Source organism: Urtica dioica, chromosome 6 (assembly GCF_054948205.1).
Source record: "Urtica dioica subsp. dioica isolate 48M chromosome 6, U.dioica_male_clone48M_v1_H2, whole genome shotgun sequence".
In the NCBI taxonomy this organism is placed as follows: Eukaryota; Viridiplantae; Streptophyta; class Magnoliopsida; order Rosales; family Urticaceae; genus Urtica; species Urtica dioica.
Window position 1 is genome coordinate 5,755,995 of NC_142761.1, and position 20,880 is coordinate 5,776,874.

The following is a 20,880-nucleotide window of genomic DNA, read 5'->3' on the forward strand; positions in this document are numbered from 1 at the left end:
AATTCACCCCTCCAATAGTAACTATTTTTCAAACGATGACCTTTCTTTTTCTATTGAAAACAGCAGAAAGCCAGTGTTACACAAAAAGAATGAGACGGGAAAATAAATAAGGAACAAATACATTAGATGGTCCGTAATATATTAATGTACACGAATACTTTCATTTTCTGATATAAAGAACCTAAACTCAAAGAAAGATGATGGAAAAAAATAAATCATCAAATCAACTTCGGCGTGTCCGAAGATTTCTTAATCTTTGTATCTTCTCGCTTATAGACCGTAACTTTGGCATGTTTAACTTCGGTCTTTGCCACCCGAATCTTTCGAGGAACTCTTCGATCAGCCTGCAATTTCCGTTGCACAAATGAGATCTCAAGCCTAAACAGATATTTGTGCTTAGCAATCAAGGAGAGGGAAATATTTTCCGAACTTACGAGCTACATATAGATTTCTGCGTTGCTGCCACTTCACGGTCCGGGAACGAGGTTTCCGATCGATAACTCAACCAAACATAGAGATCCAAGACCTTCAAGTCATGTGCAAAAAGAGGCAAAATGGCATTAAATCTCGTTCTGAACGAAAAAAGCAGCCAAGCAAACCCGAAAATGGCATACACTGAAAATGCTCTCAAATGACCATACAGGGTCACAGATGTCAATTGGGCCCGTGTGGGGTTGGAATTCGGGCTGGGGAACAGGTCCCAGGCCCGAGCCTGGTCTTTTAGGGTTTCTAAGGCCGGCATGGGTGCAATAGAATCTTTTATTAAAAATAAAAAATTAAAATAAATAAATAAATTATACAATTTCTTTTTTTAAACGGATTTTTTTTAAAGGGCCAGCCCGAAACTTAAGATTAGCCCTTTTCGGGCGCTGGCCCAGCCCCTTTTGACACCCCTACGTCAGGTCGAATCCATTTTAGGACTACATAACTTCATGGTCTCTAAAAGATTTTGTGCATTAATAAACCGAATCATTCTACTTAGAATTCAAAAGTTGGTGTCACCTTGTGAATGCTTTCAAGGTCCCGGAGCTCGGTGTGCGATTTCGGAACCTGAAGGGTCCCTGGCGTGAATATTTCTCGAAGCCGAACGACGCCATTTTTCGCGTAATTCTCCGCAAACTGAGTACAATAGATCGGTCAAATAATTTAGTCGGCATAAGCTAAACAAAAAACGGAGAAAATTAATATTATCGATCGTACCTGTATAAGACCCTGAGCGGTCATTTCAGTATCCATGTCAGCCGGGCTACATGCGCAACGATAATTAGGGTCAGTCAGCGTCAAGTTATAGTACTAAAGTCATAGTAAATATACCTCATTGAGAGACTAATTGTTTTACCTGTTACAGAAAAGGTACTTGTCCTGCAATCTAAGCGGTAATTTATCGATGACAATGGCAATTTTCTAAATCAACGTGAATATAGACAAATTGTGAGTCAGGAGCAGTAAAAAGAAACTCGAGTAGAGAAAAAAGAAACTCGAGCATAGAAGCACACTTTATACCATCATAGATTCGCAGTCGTTCATGAAATAACTTGAAGAGAGCACGGCGTTCTCTACAAAATGTTCCTGCCATGACATAGAGAACACACACGCATGCATAAACATTTGGTTCAACGAAGCAGAAAGATTTGCTTTGAAGTTATTCTTTGCAATATATAGTAGAAGTACAACAACATCGGTAAAAAATAAGCAGCAAAAACACACATACCAACATCTCGAAGAAGCTACTGTTTGGACGGTGGCATGAATACATCTGCATGAGATCATAAGTAGGAAACAATCCCGCTCTCTGCATTGGAACAGTTGAGAAAGTTTCAGCCTTTATTTAGAACCCAGATTTCCTGTGGAACATTAAAATTAAGGATCAAGCGGCTATATAGCCAAATAGAACTTAAGCTTTTGCAAAATAGCCATAGTTTGTCAACTATAAGCAAACTAGCCAAAGTAAGATTAATCTAGGTTGGATTAAATTTAATCCCAACGAACTATAAAGACATAATGTAAGGTTTATGAGGGCTGGATTAAAATTAATCGAGGCAGGATTAAATTTAATGACAATCTGGAAATCGAGGATCTGAAGCAGAACCGAAACATCTCCTTCTTCGGCGACGCGATTCTTGCGTCCTCGACGCTCGCGATGTTTCCGATCGCTCCGTCGATCTTACCTCCCGTCGGACTCTCCGTCACGGCGGCGAAGGCGAGGAGATCAACGGAGATTCGGGACTCTCCGTCACGCTACGGCGACGAGGAGAGCTTCCTCGCTGGAAAGGTTCGTCGGACTTTGCCTCCGGCGGCGGTGCCGGCGTTCTTCTTCGGAGTGATGAGTCCGAAGTTGCAGAGAAGAGCTCTTGGAAAAATCTGGCGACGGTGCCGGCGTTCTTCTTCGTTATGTGGATTTTTTTTTTCTTCCTATTAGAGGTGGCTATTTTGCCTAAGCTAATGAAACTATGGCTATTTTGCAAAAGCCATAGTTTGAATTGGCTAATTCATGCCATTTTTTCTAAAATTAAAGGAGAGGGAGTAGATTTCTTACTGTTTCCCATGCAAACACGTTTAGATAATTAATTCAAAGGAAAGATCTATCGAAAAATTGAAAATCAAAGACAAGAAAGAATGCACAAGTGGAAGTATCTTTGGATTGCAATTTCCACATTATGGTTATTTACTGGCTCGAATTTTTTTCTCTACCCAAAGAAGCCAAGGAATTTGCCAAGTATTCTTATTTCTCTTCCCTAGCATTTTCTGGGTTCCAAACATAGCTTTAGAGTGAAGGAAAACTATAACAATTCACTAAAACTTCAATTAGAGGTAATCTTAGCCATGTGTTTACCTCTAAAGTCGGGGACGAGGCTTTAAGTGAAGAATGAAGCAAAGGTAGATACTTGGAATCCATACAAGTAACTTCACCTACTGGAAACTTCGAGCCATACCTGCCAGCTCTTCCTATGAGTAAAATGACGGTTATGCCCACGTGTGATGTGTAAGATATCGCAATACAAAATTGCATAGCCATGATTTACAAGAGAGATTACAGTACAACTATTTACCAAACGCGAACAATCTTGTGACACATAGAACTAAGACAATGTTAAAGCAGAGGTCTTTATGTTGGAAGTATTGTGAGATTATGAAGACAGAAATACAGAATATTTAGAAAGCTTTAGGTCGGTTGACATTCTAGCCACCTGCGATTTGCTTGATTTCTGATACTGTCAGTTCTCGCTCCTCAACACCATCGAATTTCGTCATCGATGAAAATATTATCCTTGAAATGTTGAGGTTAAGACCCATTCCGACGGCGTCGCTAGCCACAAGAACATCAAACTCGCTGCTTTCGTCATTGAACCTTCTCGCCTGAAACCCTAGAGAACGTATTAATATGCCAAATTCTCAGCAAACGCACAGAGCTTGTAGACAACGGAGCCAGAGACGATAAATTTTCCACTTATGATATTAAAAAAATTAAAAATTAAAATCAAGACTTAGACAATTCCAACACATATCGCTTTGTACGACTTACTGTTAACAAAAACAATGCTTGTTAAAATTTCCATCACCTGTCTAGTCCGAGTTTCGGGAGGAAGTGAGCCATAAACTATCGAGCATAGATGCTTTTCCCCATCTTCTATTTGTTTCTACACAGAGGAAAAGTATAATGTGTAATGAAGAAAAAAACTGCACGAGGTTTAAGAAACAATACAAGTTAAAACTTCACCAAGGATTTTTATAAAGCAGCGTTTATATCATCATCGTTTAAGGAAGCTATGGTGAAATTGAAAACACGACGATACAAAGGAAAAACAGAAATCTAACCTTCAATTCATATATATTCTTACGTGAAAAAGACACAATGCAATCGCCTGTTCTTATATTTTTAAATGAGCCAAGAGGCTTCTTCAGTGGAACCAATGGCGAAAGTCTCTCATAGTACTGAACCTGAAACGGAAAAGAAAGGGCTCTAGATATAGTGATGTTTGTATGTACTTGAGCAGGGACAAAGCTAAATATCTAGAAGAAAATTCACCTCCAGGTGATCTCCGGTGACACTAAGAATGTCTTGAACCAATGGAACGACAGCAGCGTCTCCGCAAAGGTGAAGTTCGTCCGCTGATAATCCTAAAAGGGCGCGTGTGAAAGAGAAACCCCTTGTTCGACAACCTAACATCTGAAAAAAGCGACAAAGAAAGCATTAGTTTATTTAGTTTATCACTTCTCCCTAATCACTACAACTGATAAGATATATTCTTATACCTATCCTAACACAATGTGGCTGAGGGGAAACTGTGTGGGTGATTCGATTTGAAAGCACAAGTATACCCCAAAATTTCAAGACACGGTCAGAGTCACGAGGAAATTTGAAACAACGTTAAAAGAGTATACTAACTGGGTTTAGAATCCAAGATCTCACGCTATGATACCATGCTAGTTTACCACTTAGTTTTCATAAGTAATTTAAGTTGATGGTAAGTGGGCTAACATTATATTTTTTAATCTAACCGTATGATTAAGGAGTCACTCAAGAGGATGGAATATTTAGCTCCAGAATAAACAACCATTACTTTGTGTAATTTGATTTTGATGCTTGATCAACACAATAAGCACAATCAGAAACTTGTAGCTCATCATCTAGTTCCTCGGTCACAGACAACCTAGCATGCACTACCAATAACTTCTGCAATCCTTCTTAAACTGGTATCAAATACCATACCAATAAATTTACAAAGTAGATCTACGCTAGCATTCTTTAATTGAACATTCTTGAAGGTATTATTCATGTACCCGTAATCCTAAATTTAACCAAGAAGAGAATCATATTATAAACATATTAGGTAGACCCAAAACATGCCTGAATCTCGTCAACAACAGCGCAAGCGTAATCAGTGGCCAAATCGGCCATCTCAACAGTCACAGCCCTGTGATTTGCACCATCAATCTCAACTCTCTCTTGCCCTGTTAGTAATTCACAAGGAACTTTTGCCTTGTTTAGTCGTTCTGCCACCTCCCACGCCAATAGTCGCAGAGGAGCACAATATATCCCTGCAAATAAACAAAAAAAATTAAATAAAAAATAGAAATAAATTACCACTAGTCTTGCTCTGTCCTGAAGAACAAAGTTGAACCAAGGTTATTAACGTACCCGAAGCACTAGTCTCGAGTCGCTTAAGAGCATGATACGTTTTTCCGCTGTTTGTGGGACCCATGTGCAGTATGACTTTTCGCTGCTTCTTTCGAGCATTTGGGTACCAAGTATGAGGACGACTAGAATTGTTACAACAAAACTTGTATATCACAATGATTTCAAGGTAATAGTCGATGCAATATGTACATATAGTTATAAAAAATCATCACAAGCACAGAGATATAAAGATGGCCATAGAAAGAAGGGGACCCTGTAGTAACTCTAAATGCAACCATCCAAATGCATCCCGGATATTACAAACGATAAAGATAAAGTATTTAAAAAGAAGTAATAATATCATAAACTAGGATTCTATTCTTCTCAACCAAAAACAAATTGTCTATATCTCATTCAAATCGACGAGCAATGCTTCACTTACGTCAGATCTAAATAGTTGAACTTCGAGGTGCTCGTGGAGCTTGTAAATTCAAACGTTTCCTTTTGGCCAGAGCTACTGAACTGCTTTAACACATTTGAAACACTCGTCGTAGGTCCATTTTTCAAGTCCGATCGACTAATGAAAGGTTGAGTAATACCTGCTAATCCATAATGAAACGATGATAACCATTAATCTTTCTGGTAAATGAAACAACAAGAGTATTCCCAACAGTAACGGATCCATAAAAAAGTCTATACCATCATTACTAATTAAGTAAAAGACTATCATAGTTTAGCTAGCATTCTAACATTTATTGCTTGTGATTATTCTTCTCCTATTCTGTTAGATCATACAATTGAGTTCAACATATTTTCACAGAGCGAATTCCAGAATTGCTGTTTTTATATCAATACAGCTACAGAAATACATAACTTATTTTTGGATATCTGTTCTTGGTTATCAGTTATTCTTATTTATATTCAACCAAAATAATCTTACTCTCCAGAATTTCCGCTCCAACAAATATTTTATGAACAATTAAAATCATCAAAATTTTCCACATAACATATTCCTGATAATGATAGAAACGTCTGACTATTAGTCTCAAATGTAATACGAAACGATGAAACTAAACAACAAAAAAAACGGTCAAATTTGAACAAACAAACCATTGGCAACGCGAGAAACTCCGAAGGTTGAAACTTTACGGCGTAGCACCGACGAAGCCATTGCACTATGTCAAATTGAAGCAAGCGAAAAAAATATAGATATATAAATAATTGTATATTGAAGAAGAAGCATAGTAGCAATACGAACGAAATTAGGGAAAAAAATGTAATATTTGTACAATATAATTATGCAAACATACATCTATATACAAATACGTTCTTTTGTAGATTCGGAAACGTAAGGTTCTCCACACATCTCAGAAGTACATCAAACCATTGTGCTATTACCCAAGATAGCTATAGAAAGTGCATCTGATCAAAATCATTCTCCAATTCGATCTCTGAAGTAAAAGAAATCAGATTTTCCCATTGCTACTATTATCAAAGGTTGCTGTCCAAAAAAGCCTTCTTCCGGTTCATAAACAACTCACGTATAAACAATTTAATCGGTGTTGTAAATTTCTGACTAAATCTGAAACCTATTAGCATCGGGAGATCAATGAATCAAATAAAATTCATACAATGTCGGAAACAAAAGTTAAGAACATTGTGAGTGTAAACCTCCGAGAATGGATCAAATTGTTGGTTTCAAATTCACCGGAAAAACTAGTTTGTGGAAAGAACACCAGTGAAGCTTTCTCTGTTACACAATGTTTCGTTAATTGGCAATTTCTGACTATATCGGAAACAAAAGTTAAGACAATCGTGTGGACTAATATGCAAGAATGGATCTTAGGTTTTAGGGTTTAAACTTTAAACTAAACAAAAAACAGATATCAAATAAATATTAGACTATACCTTGAATGGTTCTTCGTTCTTTGATAAATAGATACAAAAAAATTAGAAAAAAAAAACCAAATAAGGAAACATTTCATTTTAAAGTTCAAACGATAGATAAATAGCGAACATGGCAGAAAAATATATTCGGCCTAAATAACTAAGCACTATAATATCCAGAGAAGCAGAGAAAAGAAATCACCGTATACTTTCGCGGAAACTTAAGAAATAAAGAAACATTTAGGACACGATAAACCTTTGTTGCAGCGCAGGACGATACTTGAAATATCTAGTAATCAAGGTCAATAGCTATATTATAAACACACGAATGAAAAGAAAAAAGAAAAGAAAATGTAACAAGCGAAGATAAACCTGAAAGGAAGAGAGAGTTCGGTTCGAAGCGACCTAAGACGATCCGAGTAAACGGAAAACCGCGTTTTGAATCCGAAAAAAGGTTTTCCAGAAAAAGAGGGTTTTGGAGCTGAATACCAAAATAAATTAATTTACATTAGTCTGAAAGATTATTTTTCGAAATAAATTGAATTAATTTAGCTAGTTAATTAATTTACTTCGGCCTAATAGACTGTATACTTCATAAAATAAAATTTTAACATTTTTTTAAAAAAAATTGGACTATTAGACTACTAACCTAATTTTTTCTTAATTAAATTTAAATTAAAGGTGTTTTTACGCTAGAGTTTGATGCATTTAAATAATAATAAATTTTGTACATAATTTTTTATGTCATGAATAGCTTAATAAACTGTGTAAATTACAATAAAATACCCTCACTTTTCTGGCTCTCGCAAATTTATACCCTCACTTTTAATTGTGCAAATTAATACTTTAACATTTTAATTTTTTTTCAAATTTATACCTTGCCTATAATCTAAAAACTTGAAAAGACTATATGACTCTTATTTTATATTTACAAATAAAATAAAAACCGTAAACGTAAAAACAAATGTTCTTTGTAAAAATAAACTAATTCTTCGAGACCACGTTTCAAACTACACCGGGACAGATCCTATTGTCAAGTCTCGGAGAAGATCCTGATTGTGCCACTATCTCCGCATGAACGGTGATTGATTCGTATCTCCAACATGATATGGCACATAAGTGAGGAGCTCGGCGAGGTTCCTAGGACTCGATGGTAGAGCTCTTTCCTTCATGTCGCAGCTAACAACAAGGTTCTTCTCTTATTGAATGAATGCGACTCCGACTTCGACGCTGTCGGTGGCGCTGCGGTCGAGCATCAGTGATACGCTTCAAGGGCCTGGCTACACCAATTGCGCCATCCAAAGACGCATCTGTTGGAAAAATATCACCAAATTAAATATTCGAATTTTTCCTAACCATCTTGTGCACAATTAATCCACCTAGCAAACCAATTCAAGCCAAACACAAGCAAAGCAAAATAATCCAACCAAATAAACAATCACAATCAACACAACGATTTTAGCGTGAAAAATCCCAAATGACGGTAAAAAAAAAACCGCTTAAGAAACCTTCCACTAATACTGTAAAATTAATTTATTACGATGGTTAACTTGATTTAATTAAAAACATTGTCAATTACGAACATGAAACTAAAAGAAAATATGATATGTCTAACTGAGAACAATCTTAATTAACTAAAGTGATACATTTAATTTACTTACAGATCACCGATCTTCTTCATAGATATATATGTTTTTTTAAAACAGTGACTACAAATGCAATCGTTGTTGCTGTTTCTAAAATGTTTTTATGAATGATTGCAGGGCGATATGTAAACGATCGTGCGATGATCGACAAGTGATCACCCGTTGATCATCTTCATCAAAAATCAGTTTTTAGAAACAGCAACAACGATTGCATTTGTAGTCACTGTTTTAAAAAAATTTCACTTTCTCTTCCATCTGAATAAAACATATAAAATATCTTGGTTCAACGAAAGAAATCAAAAGTCCACTCCAATTCAAATTATGTCAAATTGCCACGACATTGCTCATTTTTTTTCCTCGGAATTTCGTAACACACGAGTCTACGAGATCATATATGAGTAGAGCTATTAAAAATAGATAGCCTAGAGTATACATGCAGTACTATCTCAGCGAGACCACGAATTTCTTACCTGTAGCTCTAACTGGCGGTTTCGTTCCTCGAGTCTTCTAATAGTCGCCTGCTGATTCTTTAAATAAGTAGCTTCGGTCCTGTAATCCTCGAGCTCAACTTTCATTTTTTTGTTCTCCCATTCTAGTTCAGTCAACTTGATATCTTGATCCTACACAATAAAGTCGGGAATCACATCTCAATATTTATGAGATCAAGCTACAACAATTTGTCGAAACCTGTGATGAATGGGTATAGAAATTGAGTATCAACAGCACCCCAACATTCTTACCACGTTCCGGTGGTTGATCTGAGAAAGAACGACGACTTCGTTGATGAACTCCGTGACTTTGTCTCCATCGAGGATTTTTGACTTTTTGACGGCGACGATGTTTCCGTCGACGAGCATTCCCTTGTAAACGGTGCCCTTGCCTCCTTGTCCGAGAACTCTGTTGTCGTTGAAATCTTCGGTAGCTTTCTTCAGCTCTTCTGTGTTAAAAATCTTAGTTTTCTCGACGCTTGCTTGGCTGGAAGAGAATAGCTGTTGTTGGAGTAACAAACCGCCGTTTTGCTTGAAAAACATTTGTTTCTGTTGGATTTCTTTTCTTCTCTTTACATACTTGTACGAGCCCCATATACCTATAATTAGTAGCAAGGCTCCTACGCCACTTCCAATACCTGCAACTTTTTTTTAATTATAAAAGGAAAATAAGGAAACATGAATGCCGAATACAAGCAATAAATGGAATCCAGATCCTCTATTAATTAACCATAAACTATAATTAAATCAAGTTAACCATCGTAATAAATTAATTTTACAGTATTAGTGGAAGGTTTCTTAAGCGGTTTTTTTTACCGTCATTTGGGATTTTCCACGCTAAAATCGTTGTGTTGATTGTGATTGTTTATTTGGTTGGATTATTTTGCTTTGCTTGTGTTTGGCTTGAATTGGTTTGCTAGGTGGATTAATTGTGCACAAGATGGTTAGGAAAAATTCGAATCTTTAATTTGGTGATATTTTTCCAACAGATGCGTCTTCGGATGGCGCAATTGGTGTAGCCAGGCCCTTGAAGCGTATCACTGATGCTCGACCGCAGCGCCACCGACAGCGTCGAAGTCGGAGTCGCATTCATTCAGTAAGAGAAGAACCTTGTTGTTAGCTGTGTCAGGAAGGAAAGAGCTCTACCATCGAGTCCTAGGAACCTCGCCGAGCTCCTCACTTATGTGCCATATCATGTTGGAGATACGAATCAATCACCATTCATGCGGAGATAGTGGCACAATCAAGATCTTCTCCGAGACTTGACAATAGGATCTGTCCCGGTGTGGTTTGGATGAAATATATTTAGAATAAAAACTTAGGGACTGTTGTTCAATAAAAAAAATATTAAATTCCTAATCGGGTCGGGTTTAGGAGAAAAGCCATCACACACGGACGCACACAAAAGATTGGAGTGAAAGTTTGTTCCGGGTTTTTCCCTCTGATTTCATAGCTTCACCATTATTTCCGGTTCGTAAACAAGTTTCAGGTTTAATACCATTGACATACTCGAAGGACATACCTGAACAAATCGGAGCATACTGAACTTTCCAGCAAAACCAATGTAAGTTTTCTCGAACCGAAAACTACTAAGTCTGTTCAATGACTTCAGTCCTCTTAATGTTATACGAAATTCTTTAGCTACACACTTAGAGTAACAACTTGAAAACTATTTCAAAAACCCCAGTTTAGGGATTTGCGAGGTTTTCATGCTTCTGCATTCCGACCTTGGTCTATACATTCAAATGGGCCGGTTCACATAGGAGCTATCCTCGTTGATATGCTCAGAAAGGCCTCGGAGGTCAAAACCGATCGACACAATGCTGGCCCGGATAAAAAAGGAAGATGTCGCTTTCATCTCCATCGCGACCGATCCAGCTTCTCTTGGAGATGAAGACCGTATACTATTGCGACCCGACTTTCGTCCGATGGTCGCTCACCGGGTGTGTCTCGAGCTTGGAGATTTACCTCACTCAGTTGAAGAGGCGTTGAGGCTATTCAAAGAGATGGTTTTGATAAGCTGCGAAGGCTCGGCGGTCGTATATCTCTAAGGGACGTTGTTCCGGATAATCAAACTCACGGGGGTCTGATCCAACGGCTACGCCGGTCCGGGGGGGTCGATAGAGCCCGAACGTGATTCTTTGGCCGGCTCAAAGAGATTCTAAGCGGGAGATCGATATTGCGAGAGCTGGGTTTCAACCTGATATCTTCACGTACAAGACGCTGATCAATGTAAGGACTACCGGACCGAGGAAGTCGGTAATCTCTTTGAAAGAAATGGATATACAAGACGCTTCAGAAGAAAACCTGAATGGGAGAAAAAAACCCCATGCCCGAAAGGAAAGGGAAAAGATTGCAGATGTTGGCTCTGTAACGAGCAAGGACATTATGCAAACGAATGCCCGGTAAGAGCAACCCGGCAAAACAACCAAAATTGGAAAAACAATATAAGATATCTAGAAGAACTAAGAAGGCTGGATATATATCCTGTAGAAGATAATCAAATAGGAGAAAAAGAGGAAATTTTCTGTATAGAATATTATGAATCAGAGAAAGAAACTACAGAAGAAGAAATAGAATTCAGCCAGGAATCTACTGAATCCTCTTCACAAGAAAGCGAAGAAGATGAATAGAATCCATAGTATACACAACATCACGAACCCAAACTCCATCTACATACCAGTAGGATTAAAGCACAAAGGGTACAAGAAATTTCATGTGCATGCCCTGATAGATACAGGAGCATCTTTATGCATAGCCTTAAAACATATATTCCCAGAGTCAGCTTGGCAAGACACTAAGAAAACCTTAGTGGCAAAAATTGCCAATGGAGAAAGCATAGCGATCACAAAATGTATCGAAAACCAAGAGGTCGAGATACAAGGAATGGAATTCACAATTGATACAATATATCAATTTGAATCAAGATTGGATTTTATAATAGGAAACAACTTCCTATTAAAACACCAGCCTACCATCCAGACAAATGATCATTTTATCTTGACAAAAGATAAGTCAAGAATATGCATACCAAAAGTCAGAGAAGCTAAGAAAATCGGACGACAAGATTTTCTTAAGGACTACAAGAAAAACAAGAATGTAAAGACTGAAAACGTTGCTGTTTTAGAAGAAAATGACGACGACAACACTTTTTGGGACTCATTTGACGAAGAATGTCATTTGTTCCTTAACAAATGTCAAGAAGAAAATGAGATTGAGGAACTATTCGAAAAACTCTGTTCGGAAAACCCTCAAGATCAATCAATCAAACGAAAGAAATTTCAAGCCAAGATTGAACTTAAAGAGGAAGATGACACGATTGACCAACCACCAAGACGAGTCAATCAAGAAGACACAAAGATATTCGAGAAAGAAATAGACAAACTTCTATCACAAGGATTAATTGAAGTTTCCAAAGGACGACATAGTTCACCGGCTTTTTATGTCGCAAAAAAGGACATGACGGATAAAAGACTGGTCATAGATTACATGGAAGTAAACGACAAGACAAAAATGGATGCTTATAAGATTCCACACAAAGAGGATCTATTAAGTTACATTGGAGGAAAACGATTTTTCTCTTCAATCGACTGCAAGTCAGGGTTCTGGCAAATACAATTGCATCCCGACTCAAGAGAAATCACAGCATTCAGCTGCCCACAAGGACTTTTCCAATGGAATGTATTACCATTTGGATTAAAACAAGCACCAGGCATTTTTCAAAGGTTCATGGACGAAATCTTTAAACCTTACACTCAATTCTGTTGTGTGTATATAGATGATGTATTAATCTATTCTGATACATTAAATCAACATTACAAAGATGTAAAATTCGTTTTGCATTTATGTGAAAAATATGGTATCATCCTTAGTAAGAAGAAATCAGTTTTTATTAAACAAGAAATCGACTACTTAGGACTAACCATTAAACATGGAAATTACACCTTACAACCACACATTCTTACAAAGATATCTGAATTTCCAAGTAAGATTAGTGATAAGAAACAATTACAAAGATTTTTAGGAATTCTTACATATGCTGAGGGATATATAAAAAATCTTTCAGAAATAAGAAAACCTTTACAAACAATGTTGAAAGGAGACTACAAATGGAATTGGAAAGAATCCGATACCAAGTATGTTGACGGAATCAAAGTAAAGATTCTAAAAAACATACCAAATTTACATTTTCCTAATATCAGTGACATCATGATCATTGAGACAGACGCTTCGGACCAATACTGGGCCGGATGTCTAAAGGCATACACAGGAGAAAAAGCTTTTGAAGAATTAAAAAATTCAAAAGGAAAAATACACAAAGAAGAACAATTGTGTAAATACACGAGTGGATCCTTTTCAGGAGCTACTCTAAATTACCACTCAAACGAGAAAGAATTATTGGCAATTCTCAAAACAGTCAAAAAGTTTGAGATACACATAATTTAGAAACCTTTTCTAATTAGGACAGATAATAATAATCCGACTTACTTTAAGAAAATGAAATTCGACAAAAGATCTGCAAGATCAAGATCTAGATGGATACGATGGCAACTCGAACTAGTCGAGTATCAATACGAAATTAACCACATTGCAGGTACTGACAATTCTCTACCGGATTGTCTGACACGCGAGTGGAAACCAGGGGACTAGGTTTATAATAACCAACAATGTCCGAATAATTATGGGTATTAATAAACCCAAATATACATATAAAAAGAGATCATATACGATCCACCGAGAAAACGGTATAAAACATGACAATGATAAGTCTATAAAAACCCTCGATACAAATGAAAATTGGTCGAGAATCATCTCACGCTATGATGGGAAGAAGATTAACACAGGTATAATTGCTAAACGCAGAAAACAGAAGATGAACATGGACGAACTTAAACAGAAGTTGGAACGAGCCATAGAAGAATATGAAGAATTCATGATCGATGCAAACAACAAAAGACGAGCGATGATCCAGAAAGTTCACCTCCTAGAAAGAAAGGTGGGGATTACCCCAACAGTTTTTAGGATGTTTGAAATTCCCCAAGAAGGAGAAAAAACAAACACTACCTCAAACATAGCACAAACCATCTCAGACCAGAAAAAGCCAGTAGACAAAAAAGAGACTATTTCAACAACTGTCAAACCTATGACACTACTTACCCCAAATGATTTCCAGAAACAGGTAAATCAAGTTAGAAAGATTACCAGTCTCTCAAAAATCATAGAAGAAGAACGAGACTACAAACAGGCAGTAGAAAAGCCTAAACCCAAGGAAGAAAAATGCCTTAGACCTAGACTATGCCTTAGGCCAGGCAACCGAAACAAACAACTCATTGATCTTCACAGGATGAACCTTGAAGAAAGAAGAGAACCTAGAATCCAAATAGAAAAACCCACAAGACACAGATTCATTGAAGACGCCAATAGCATCAGGAAGCTAACGAACGGAGAAACAACAACAGTCCAGACAACAGACGGAGCTGACATATCCAGACTCAAGACCCGCATAGGAGTCGACCCGACTATTGTTCGAAGATTCTTTGACATCGGTCTTATCACGATGATTCAAGTCTCAGAAAACGCAAAGGAGATACAACTTCTACCAGAGGGCATAATCAGAAATGTCCAGAAGTTCCTTAGAGTTACACGAAGAAAGGAATGCGTACTAGACATCATGTCTACCATCGCAGATTGGAACGATCAAGACAATGAATACATTGAACCAGTGTTCTACGTCAAGATTAGACCATTAGCGGCCCTTGCCGCCTCAAACGAACCAAAAGGAGATCTCAAACCAGAATCGGTGACTGAACTCAGAGCCTCAGCCGCCATCAACATTCTTAGAGCAATCTCCAGGATCAACCTCGACACAAAGCTCAAAGCCGAGTTTGTATCAGAAAACATTCTGATGACCATAGGAAGCAAAGAGAAAATAGAGGAAATATCCATCGAACGGGTATCCGAGTTTCAAGACCTCATACTCAGCAACAGCCAGAGAATGGGAGGAACTTTCACACGCGCCTTACTATGTGCAAAGTTGAGCGACACGGACGACATGAGCAGTCCGCCCATAGACCACTGATGCCTCTATTGCATCAAGGTATACGAATCAACATCAACAACGTCAGCAAGCGACGAAGAATGAACGTCATCTCTGACCCCACCAGTCGGCAAGAAGGAAGGCGTCAAAGGAAAAGATAAGATGTGAAATCTTATCCCCAGTGTGGACCACACCACGATAAAAAGCATCTGCGTAAGATGTAAAACTACATATGAATTATAGTAAGGGCCCACGCCCATTTATTTTTGTCGGCCACCTGTTTAGGCCTTTTTACTTTTCTGAAAAGCCAAGTTTGGCCTTTACTTTTTCGGAGGGACACTTGACCCTTCAATTATTTGATTCCAATCCCTCGCCTATATAAGCGAGTTCATTTTCTCAGAGTTAGGCACCGCTCTAAAAAACAAGCCAACTCTAGAAAAATAATCTCTGTAATATTTTCTTAAGAAATAAAAATACAAGTTCTGGAATTTAGCCACCAAGATCCTTGAGATCACACAGAAATATACTTGAACTATACAGATCTACGAAGATCAACCCAGAAGGAAGTAAAATTCTGGAAGATACCAGGAAAGTACATAAGCATAAGTACCAGGGGGAAGAAGCTTCGAACTACATACCGTAAGTATCTTGAACCTTTATTTTCCGACTATATTGATAGAAAATATGTATGAAGAAATAATGAAAGTTATACAGAAAATATGTGAAATAAACTGAATCAAACATGAACACCAATAGGATGTTCAAATCCGAATTACACTTAGTTAAACAACCCTTAGTGAGTAACTCAAAAGAACTCATTAAGACATATAAATTAACAAGAATTATTAGAGAAAAAGAAGAAGAAAACTTATCATGGAAAATATACTTCATAACCAAAATGATGAAAGCTTTGGATAGAATTAAAGAAAATAATTTACAACAAAACTAAATATTTCCTTTTCAAAAATATATAAGAGGATACCTTCGAGAATTAGACTTCTAGTTTCATAGCTACGAAGACTGTCTCAGGTATATAATACCAACCTCATAATGGAAACCGTTTTTGATAAATTAAACGACGTAGATTTTGAGGATGACCTCGAAATAAATAAAGAATTTGAACATGTTTTAACAAAAGAAATCGAAACCATAGAAAATAAATACAAAGAATTTGAAGAAGAAGTCCGACACGTTTGGACAAAAGAAGAACTAAAATATCAAGAGATGTTAACACAAAGGAAAATTGAATTTTTCAGAAAAATGATACACAACATTCTACAGATAAGAAGAGAAATTATCTTAGATAAATAGTAAACAAAAAAATGATACACAACATTCTACAGATAAGAAGAGAAATTATCTTAGATAAATAGTAAACAATCCGCTGCAAACCATCCATAATTTTAGTCGCAGAGGAGCACAATATATCCCTGCAAATAAACAAAAAAAATTAAATAAAAAAATAGAAATAAATTACCACTAGTCTTGCTCTGTCCTGAAGAAGAACAAAGTTGAACCAAGGTTATTAACGTACCCGAAGCACTAGTCTCGAGTCGCTTAAGAGCATGATACGTTTTTCCGCTGTTTGTGGGACTCATGTGCAGTATGACTTTTCGCTGCTTCTTTCGAGCATTTGGGTACCAAGTATGAGGACGACTAGAATTGTTACAACAAAACTTGTATATCACAATGATTTCAAGGTAATAGTCGATGCAATATGTACATATAATTATAAAAAAATCATCACAAGCACAGAGATATAAAGATGGCCATAGAAAGAAGGGGACCCTGTAGTAACTCTAAATGCAACCATCCAAATGCATCCCGGATATTACAAACGATAAAGATAAAGTATTTAAAAAGAAGTAATAATATCAGAAACTAGGATTCTATTCTTCTCAACCAAAAACAAATTGTCTATATCTCATTCAAATCGACGAGCAACGCTTCACTTACGTCAGATCTAAATAGTTGAACTTCGAGGTGCTCGTGGAGCTTGTAAATTCAAACGTTTCCTTTTGGACAGAGCTATTGAACTGCTTTAACACATTTGAAACACTCGTCGTAGGTCCATTTTTCAAGTCCGATCGACTAATGAAAGGTTGAGTAATACCTGCTAATCCATAATGAAACGATCGTAACCATTAATCTTTCTGGTAAATGAAACAACAAGAGTATTCCCAACAGTAACAGATCCATAAAAAAGTCAATACCATCATTACTAATTAAGTAAAAGACTATCATAGTTTAGCTAGCATTCTAACATTTATTGCTTGTGATTATTCTTCTCATATTCTGTTAGATCATACAATTGAGTTCAACATATTTGCGTACTAAAATAGTTCTACAAAAGAACGTATTTGCATATAGATGTATGTTTGCATAATTATATTGCACAAATATATGAGGGTAATTTAGGTAGTGAAACATTAATTGGGCTATTCACTTAATTTATTGAAACTTGGGCTATTCTCCTAATATTGGTGGGTTGATTGGGCCAATATACTCACTATCCCTAAAATTATTCATTTATTTATCAGAAAATGAATATAGAATTATCAATACAGAAGTAGGTCCCGATTAAAACATTAATGTCGTTTTTCTCTAGTTTAAGTATGTGTCGTTTTCATTGGGACCTACTTCTGTATTGATAATTCTATACTCATTTTCTGATAAATAAATGAATAATTTTAGGGAGAGTGAGCATATTGGCCCAATCAACCCACCAATATTAGGAGAATAGCCCAAGTTTGAATAAATTAAGTGAATAGCCCAATTAATATTTCACTACCTAAATTACCCTCATATATAAGAGCAAAACTCAATTTTCTCAAAACTTAAACTCGTTCTCATCTTCGTCCATTTCAAGCCACAAATCCACTTCACGCTGCCGATCACCGCCGATCCATTTCACGCCGCCGCGTCGTCGCCAATCGCCGTTCATCCTTGTTGCTGATCCCTAACGTCGTCGCCGAGATCCGCCATAGACGCCGTCAAGATCCGCCATAGACGACGTCGATTCCGTCGAGCTCCAGCGGCGGCGATGCTCGGAGAATCGACGGCTCAGATTGACTCGAAAATCGGCGGAGGGAGAGGAATCGGCGGCGGAGAGAAAATCGGCGGCGATGGAGGGGATTGAGGATAGGCACTTTGTAAATTCGCGAATCGGTTAATTTAATTAACCTACTGGAGTGAGTTAGGTTAATTAATTAACTGATTCGTGAAGGACTTGAAATTCACAAAAAATTTACAAAAATCATAATTTAAGTAAATTGATATTCAAAGCATTCAATTAATTAACCTAATTCCGAATTCAATCATTTAGTAAATTAACTTTACTCACAAAAAAATCAGAACCTAAACTAATATTCAACCAATAAGTAACCTAACTCATTCCAGTAGGTTAATTAAATTAACCTATTCGCGAATTTACCAATGACGTTATGGTCTGAGCCGAAAATATGGGCTATTTGCTTAATAAAATGAAACTTGGGCTATTCCCCCAATAAGAATGACAAACTTGGCTAGTTACAACAAATTTCACATAATTTTACGCTTAATCTTTTTCTTTTTAAAAATTGTCTCATTTTTTTATATTAATTATTTATACTAAATAAAATATTAATTTGAAAATAAATTTAGAGTTAAACACAAATGTCTATCGCTAAAAATAAAGAGAATCGTATTTCTTTTTCACCATTAATTTTTATTTTCTATTACTTTTTTTTCTAACGACGAACTATTTTAGTACTGCTAAATCGATAAAAAAAAATTATAGATTATTTTTAAAAAATAAATTTGAGACTAAAAGTTTAAATATTATAAATAATTTTATAATTCAAAAGGTTGACTGGGTTGATTTATTGTGATTTTGCTTCTACATTCAACTTTAAATCTTTTCATTCTTCTCATTTTATAGTTGTTTTATCCAGCAACTTGAGAAGCTCACTTACGTTGTGAAAAATTGTATTAACTAGTTTAGTGATGTCTTTTAATGATGTTCTTAACAAATTATGTAACACCAGTGAAAATACCATATTAATGAAATAATTAAAGTTGAAAATCAAGAGACAAAGAATTGGTAACCCAGTTCAAAAAATCGTGCCTACGTTTGGAGGGATGCAATCACAGTGAAAAATAATTTCACTAGCTGTAGAGTAAGTACAACCGATCCAATCTAAATGATCATCTTTCAGATGTTGTACTTTAAAACTGCATCAGTGAATTCCAACTCACGCACATTCTGAGACCGAGTCCCCTCACTTACACTCTCAACACACTTGGTTGATCAATTTTTATAACAGTATATGATTTACAATATCACGATTACAAAACTCAACTTTGTCAATTGCACGAACAGCGGCGATAAGCAACAAGACAGAATTAAACCACACAAAGAACAAAGTATTTTCGCTCAAGAACTCTCAGCGTAAAAAAACTCCTAAGGGTAAATTTTCTCTTTTATAGAAATCAAAACCTAGCAATTGACGCCTTGCTAGGGTTTCCCAAATTGATCGCCAAGTTCTTATTCGGTGGAGAGAAAATCGAAAGCGAATCAAACCACATAATAGACGTGCGTAGAATATCCACTAAATCGGATTTGTCACAATCTTTGTCAAACAGCACATGTCACAACCCGATGTTCTGACACCTATGAGAACATTTCGATTCATTAATGCATTTGAACTCTTATAAAACATTTCTTTGATTACCTACAGATTCTCAATTGAGCCCTATTTTTTCTATGCCGTAGGGTTAAAACTAAAAAACATTGAAATATAGATATCATTACATTAACTCAGTACCATTGATAGTGCTCTTAATTTACATGAAATTAAAATAGACGAATAGTTATTTGAGGAAAATCATTTGAATATGTCTGTTTCTACGCCCCTTTGAGACCCCGAAGAAATGAACTCCAAACGTCACACATCCGCTTCCCGTTCCCTTTATTTTAGTAGGCGCCAGTCTTCTTCATCTGGCCAATAGTAGATAACGAGCAACTGTAAAGAAAATGTAAGGCATTTGTCCGAAGTATGAGGTATCAGAGATCTATACTCGAAGAGGAATATGAGAAGCGATGACAATTTTGTCAAAATACAAAAATAGAAAATTCAATGTAACAACATGTTGTATTTCGATGCTCTTTCCAATGACACCATTTTAAGATTTATAATAAAATAATTTAATATGTACAAAAAATTTTGTAATATGAGTTTAAATGTTTCATATAATCAAATATATAAATTATATGAATGAAAAAATTGTCCAAAAAAAAAATTTAATGGAACGATAGATGGTAAAGATAACAAAAGTTATCGCAAGCATGGCATGTGCGTTTGTTAATTTCTAACTTAGTATCTCGTTTAGTATTAAATAATATCTAATTGTAAGGTATTACTAAGAAAAAAAATATATAAAAAAAAGACGTAGAAGTATATCATCATAAAAAGAAACAAAATAGCATTTTATTGTCATTTTTACGTCCTATTCCTCCCATATATACTTAATATAAAAACGACAAGTAGTTTGCAATTCGATTTTATGTCGTTTGTAAGTATATGTAAGTATATGTACTTGGAGGTTGGCTTGGCCCAAGTTCTTTTAAGAAGCTTGGCCCAAGCTTGTAATATGAGAGTTGAGACTATCCAATAGTTCATCATAATTGCTGTTATTTTTTTTCATTGTCATAATTATTATTAT

At 36.2% G+C, this 20,880-nt stretch overlaps 3 protein-coding genes across 8 annotated transcripts; 1 reads left to right on the forward strand and 2 right to left on the reverse strand.

Moving 5' to 3' along the window:
- Positions 1 to 105: 105 nt before the first annotated feature.
- Positions 106 to 7,514, reverse strand: ATSUV3 (ATP-dependent RNA helicase). Of its 6 annotated transcripts, none has more exons than XM_089616373.1 (18): positions 7,379 to 7,514; positions 7,209 to 7,295; positions 6,230 to 6,294; positions 5,562 to 5,718; positions 5,141 to 5,262; positions 4,850 to 5,040; positions 4,028 to 4,168; positions 3,817 to 3,939; positions 3,561 to 3,638; positions 3,189 to 3,357; positions 2,834 to 2,946; positions 1,712 to 1,792; positions 1,504 to 1,569; positions 1,340 to 1,404; positions 1,201 to 1,246; positions 1,003 to 1,119; positions 435 to 526; positions 106 to 344 (listed from the first exon to the last, which is right to left on the reverse strand). In XM_089616373.1, the coding sequence occupies exons 2-18, from the start codon at positions 7,244 to 7,246 to the stop codon at positions 224 to 226; spliced, it is 1,785 nt and encodes a 594-aa protein (XP_089472499.1). In that variant the 5' UTR covers positions 7,247 to 7,295; positions 7,379 to 7,514; the 3' UTR covers positions 106 to 223. The 6 variants fall into 6 exon arrangements, with proteins under 6 accessions (XP_089472499.1, XP_089472498.1, XP_089472503.1 ...); XM_089616372.1 differs by having other exon boundaries at positions 5,562 to 5,721; XM_089616377.1 differs by lacking the exon at positions 7,209 to 7,295 and having other exon boundaries at positions 7,379 to 7,482.
- Positions 7,515 to 7,889: 375 nt separating this feature from the next.
- Positions 7,890 to 9,762, reverse strand: LOC149393125 (Protein kinase superfamily protein). Its single transcript, XM_089616380.1, has 3 exons — positions 9,393 to 9,762; positions 9,123 to 9,272; positions 7,890 to 8,316 (listed from the first exon to the last, which is right to left on the reverse strand). The coding sequence occupies exons 1-3, from the start codon at positions 9,681 to 9,683 to the stop codon at positions 8,287 to 8,289; spliced, it is 471 nt and encodes a 156-aa protein (XP_089472506.1). The 5' UTR covers positions 9,684 to 9,762; the 3' UTR covers positions 7,890 to 8,286.
- Positions 9,763 to 11,765: 2,003 nt separating this feature from the next.
- LOC149393126 (uncharacterized) lies at positions 11,766 to 12,930 on the forward strand. Its single transcript, XM_089617912.1, has 2 exons — positions 11,766 to 12,821; positions 12,919 to 12,930. The coding sequence occupies exons 1-2, from the start codon at positions 11,766 to 11,768 to the stop codon at positions 12,928 to 12,930; spliced, it is 1,068 nt and encodes a 355-aa protein (XP_089474038.1).
- Positions 12,931 to 20,880: the final 7,950 nt, after the last annotated feature.

Excerpts from the sequence above, each read along its gene's own strand:
- ATSUV3 (XM_089616372.1), bottom strand. The coding sequence starts at position 7,246 with ATGTTTCTTTATTTCTTAAGTTTCCGCGAAAGTATACG. Across the intron at positions 5,263-5,561 it reads TTCAACTATTTAGATCTGAC|TCGTCCTCATACTTGGTACC; the intron begins GTAAGTGAAGCA and ends TAACAATTCTAG. Across the intron at positions 3,639-3,816 it reads AGAATATATATGAATTGAAG|AAACAAATAGAAGATGGGGA; the intron begins GTTAGATTTCTG and ends TCCTCTGTGTAG.
- LOC149393125 (XM_089616380.1), bottom strand. The coding sequence starts at position 9,683 with ATGTTTTTCAAGCAAAACGGCGGTTTGTTACTCCAACAACAGCTATTC. Across the intron at positions 9,273-9,392 it reads AGATCAACCACCGGAACGTG|GATCAAGATATCAAGTTGAC; the intron begins GTAAGAATGTTG and ends TTTATTGTGTAG. Across the intron at positions 8,317-9,122 it reads ACCGCCAGTTAGAGCTACAG|ATGCGTCTTTGGATGGCGCA; the intron begins GTAAGAAATTCG and ends TTTTTCCAACAG.
- LOC149393126 (XM_089617912.1), top strand. The coding sequence starts at position 11,766 with ATGAATAGAATCCATAGTATACACAACATCACGAACCCAAACTCCATC.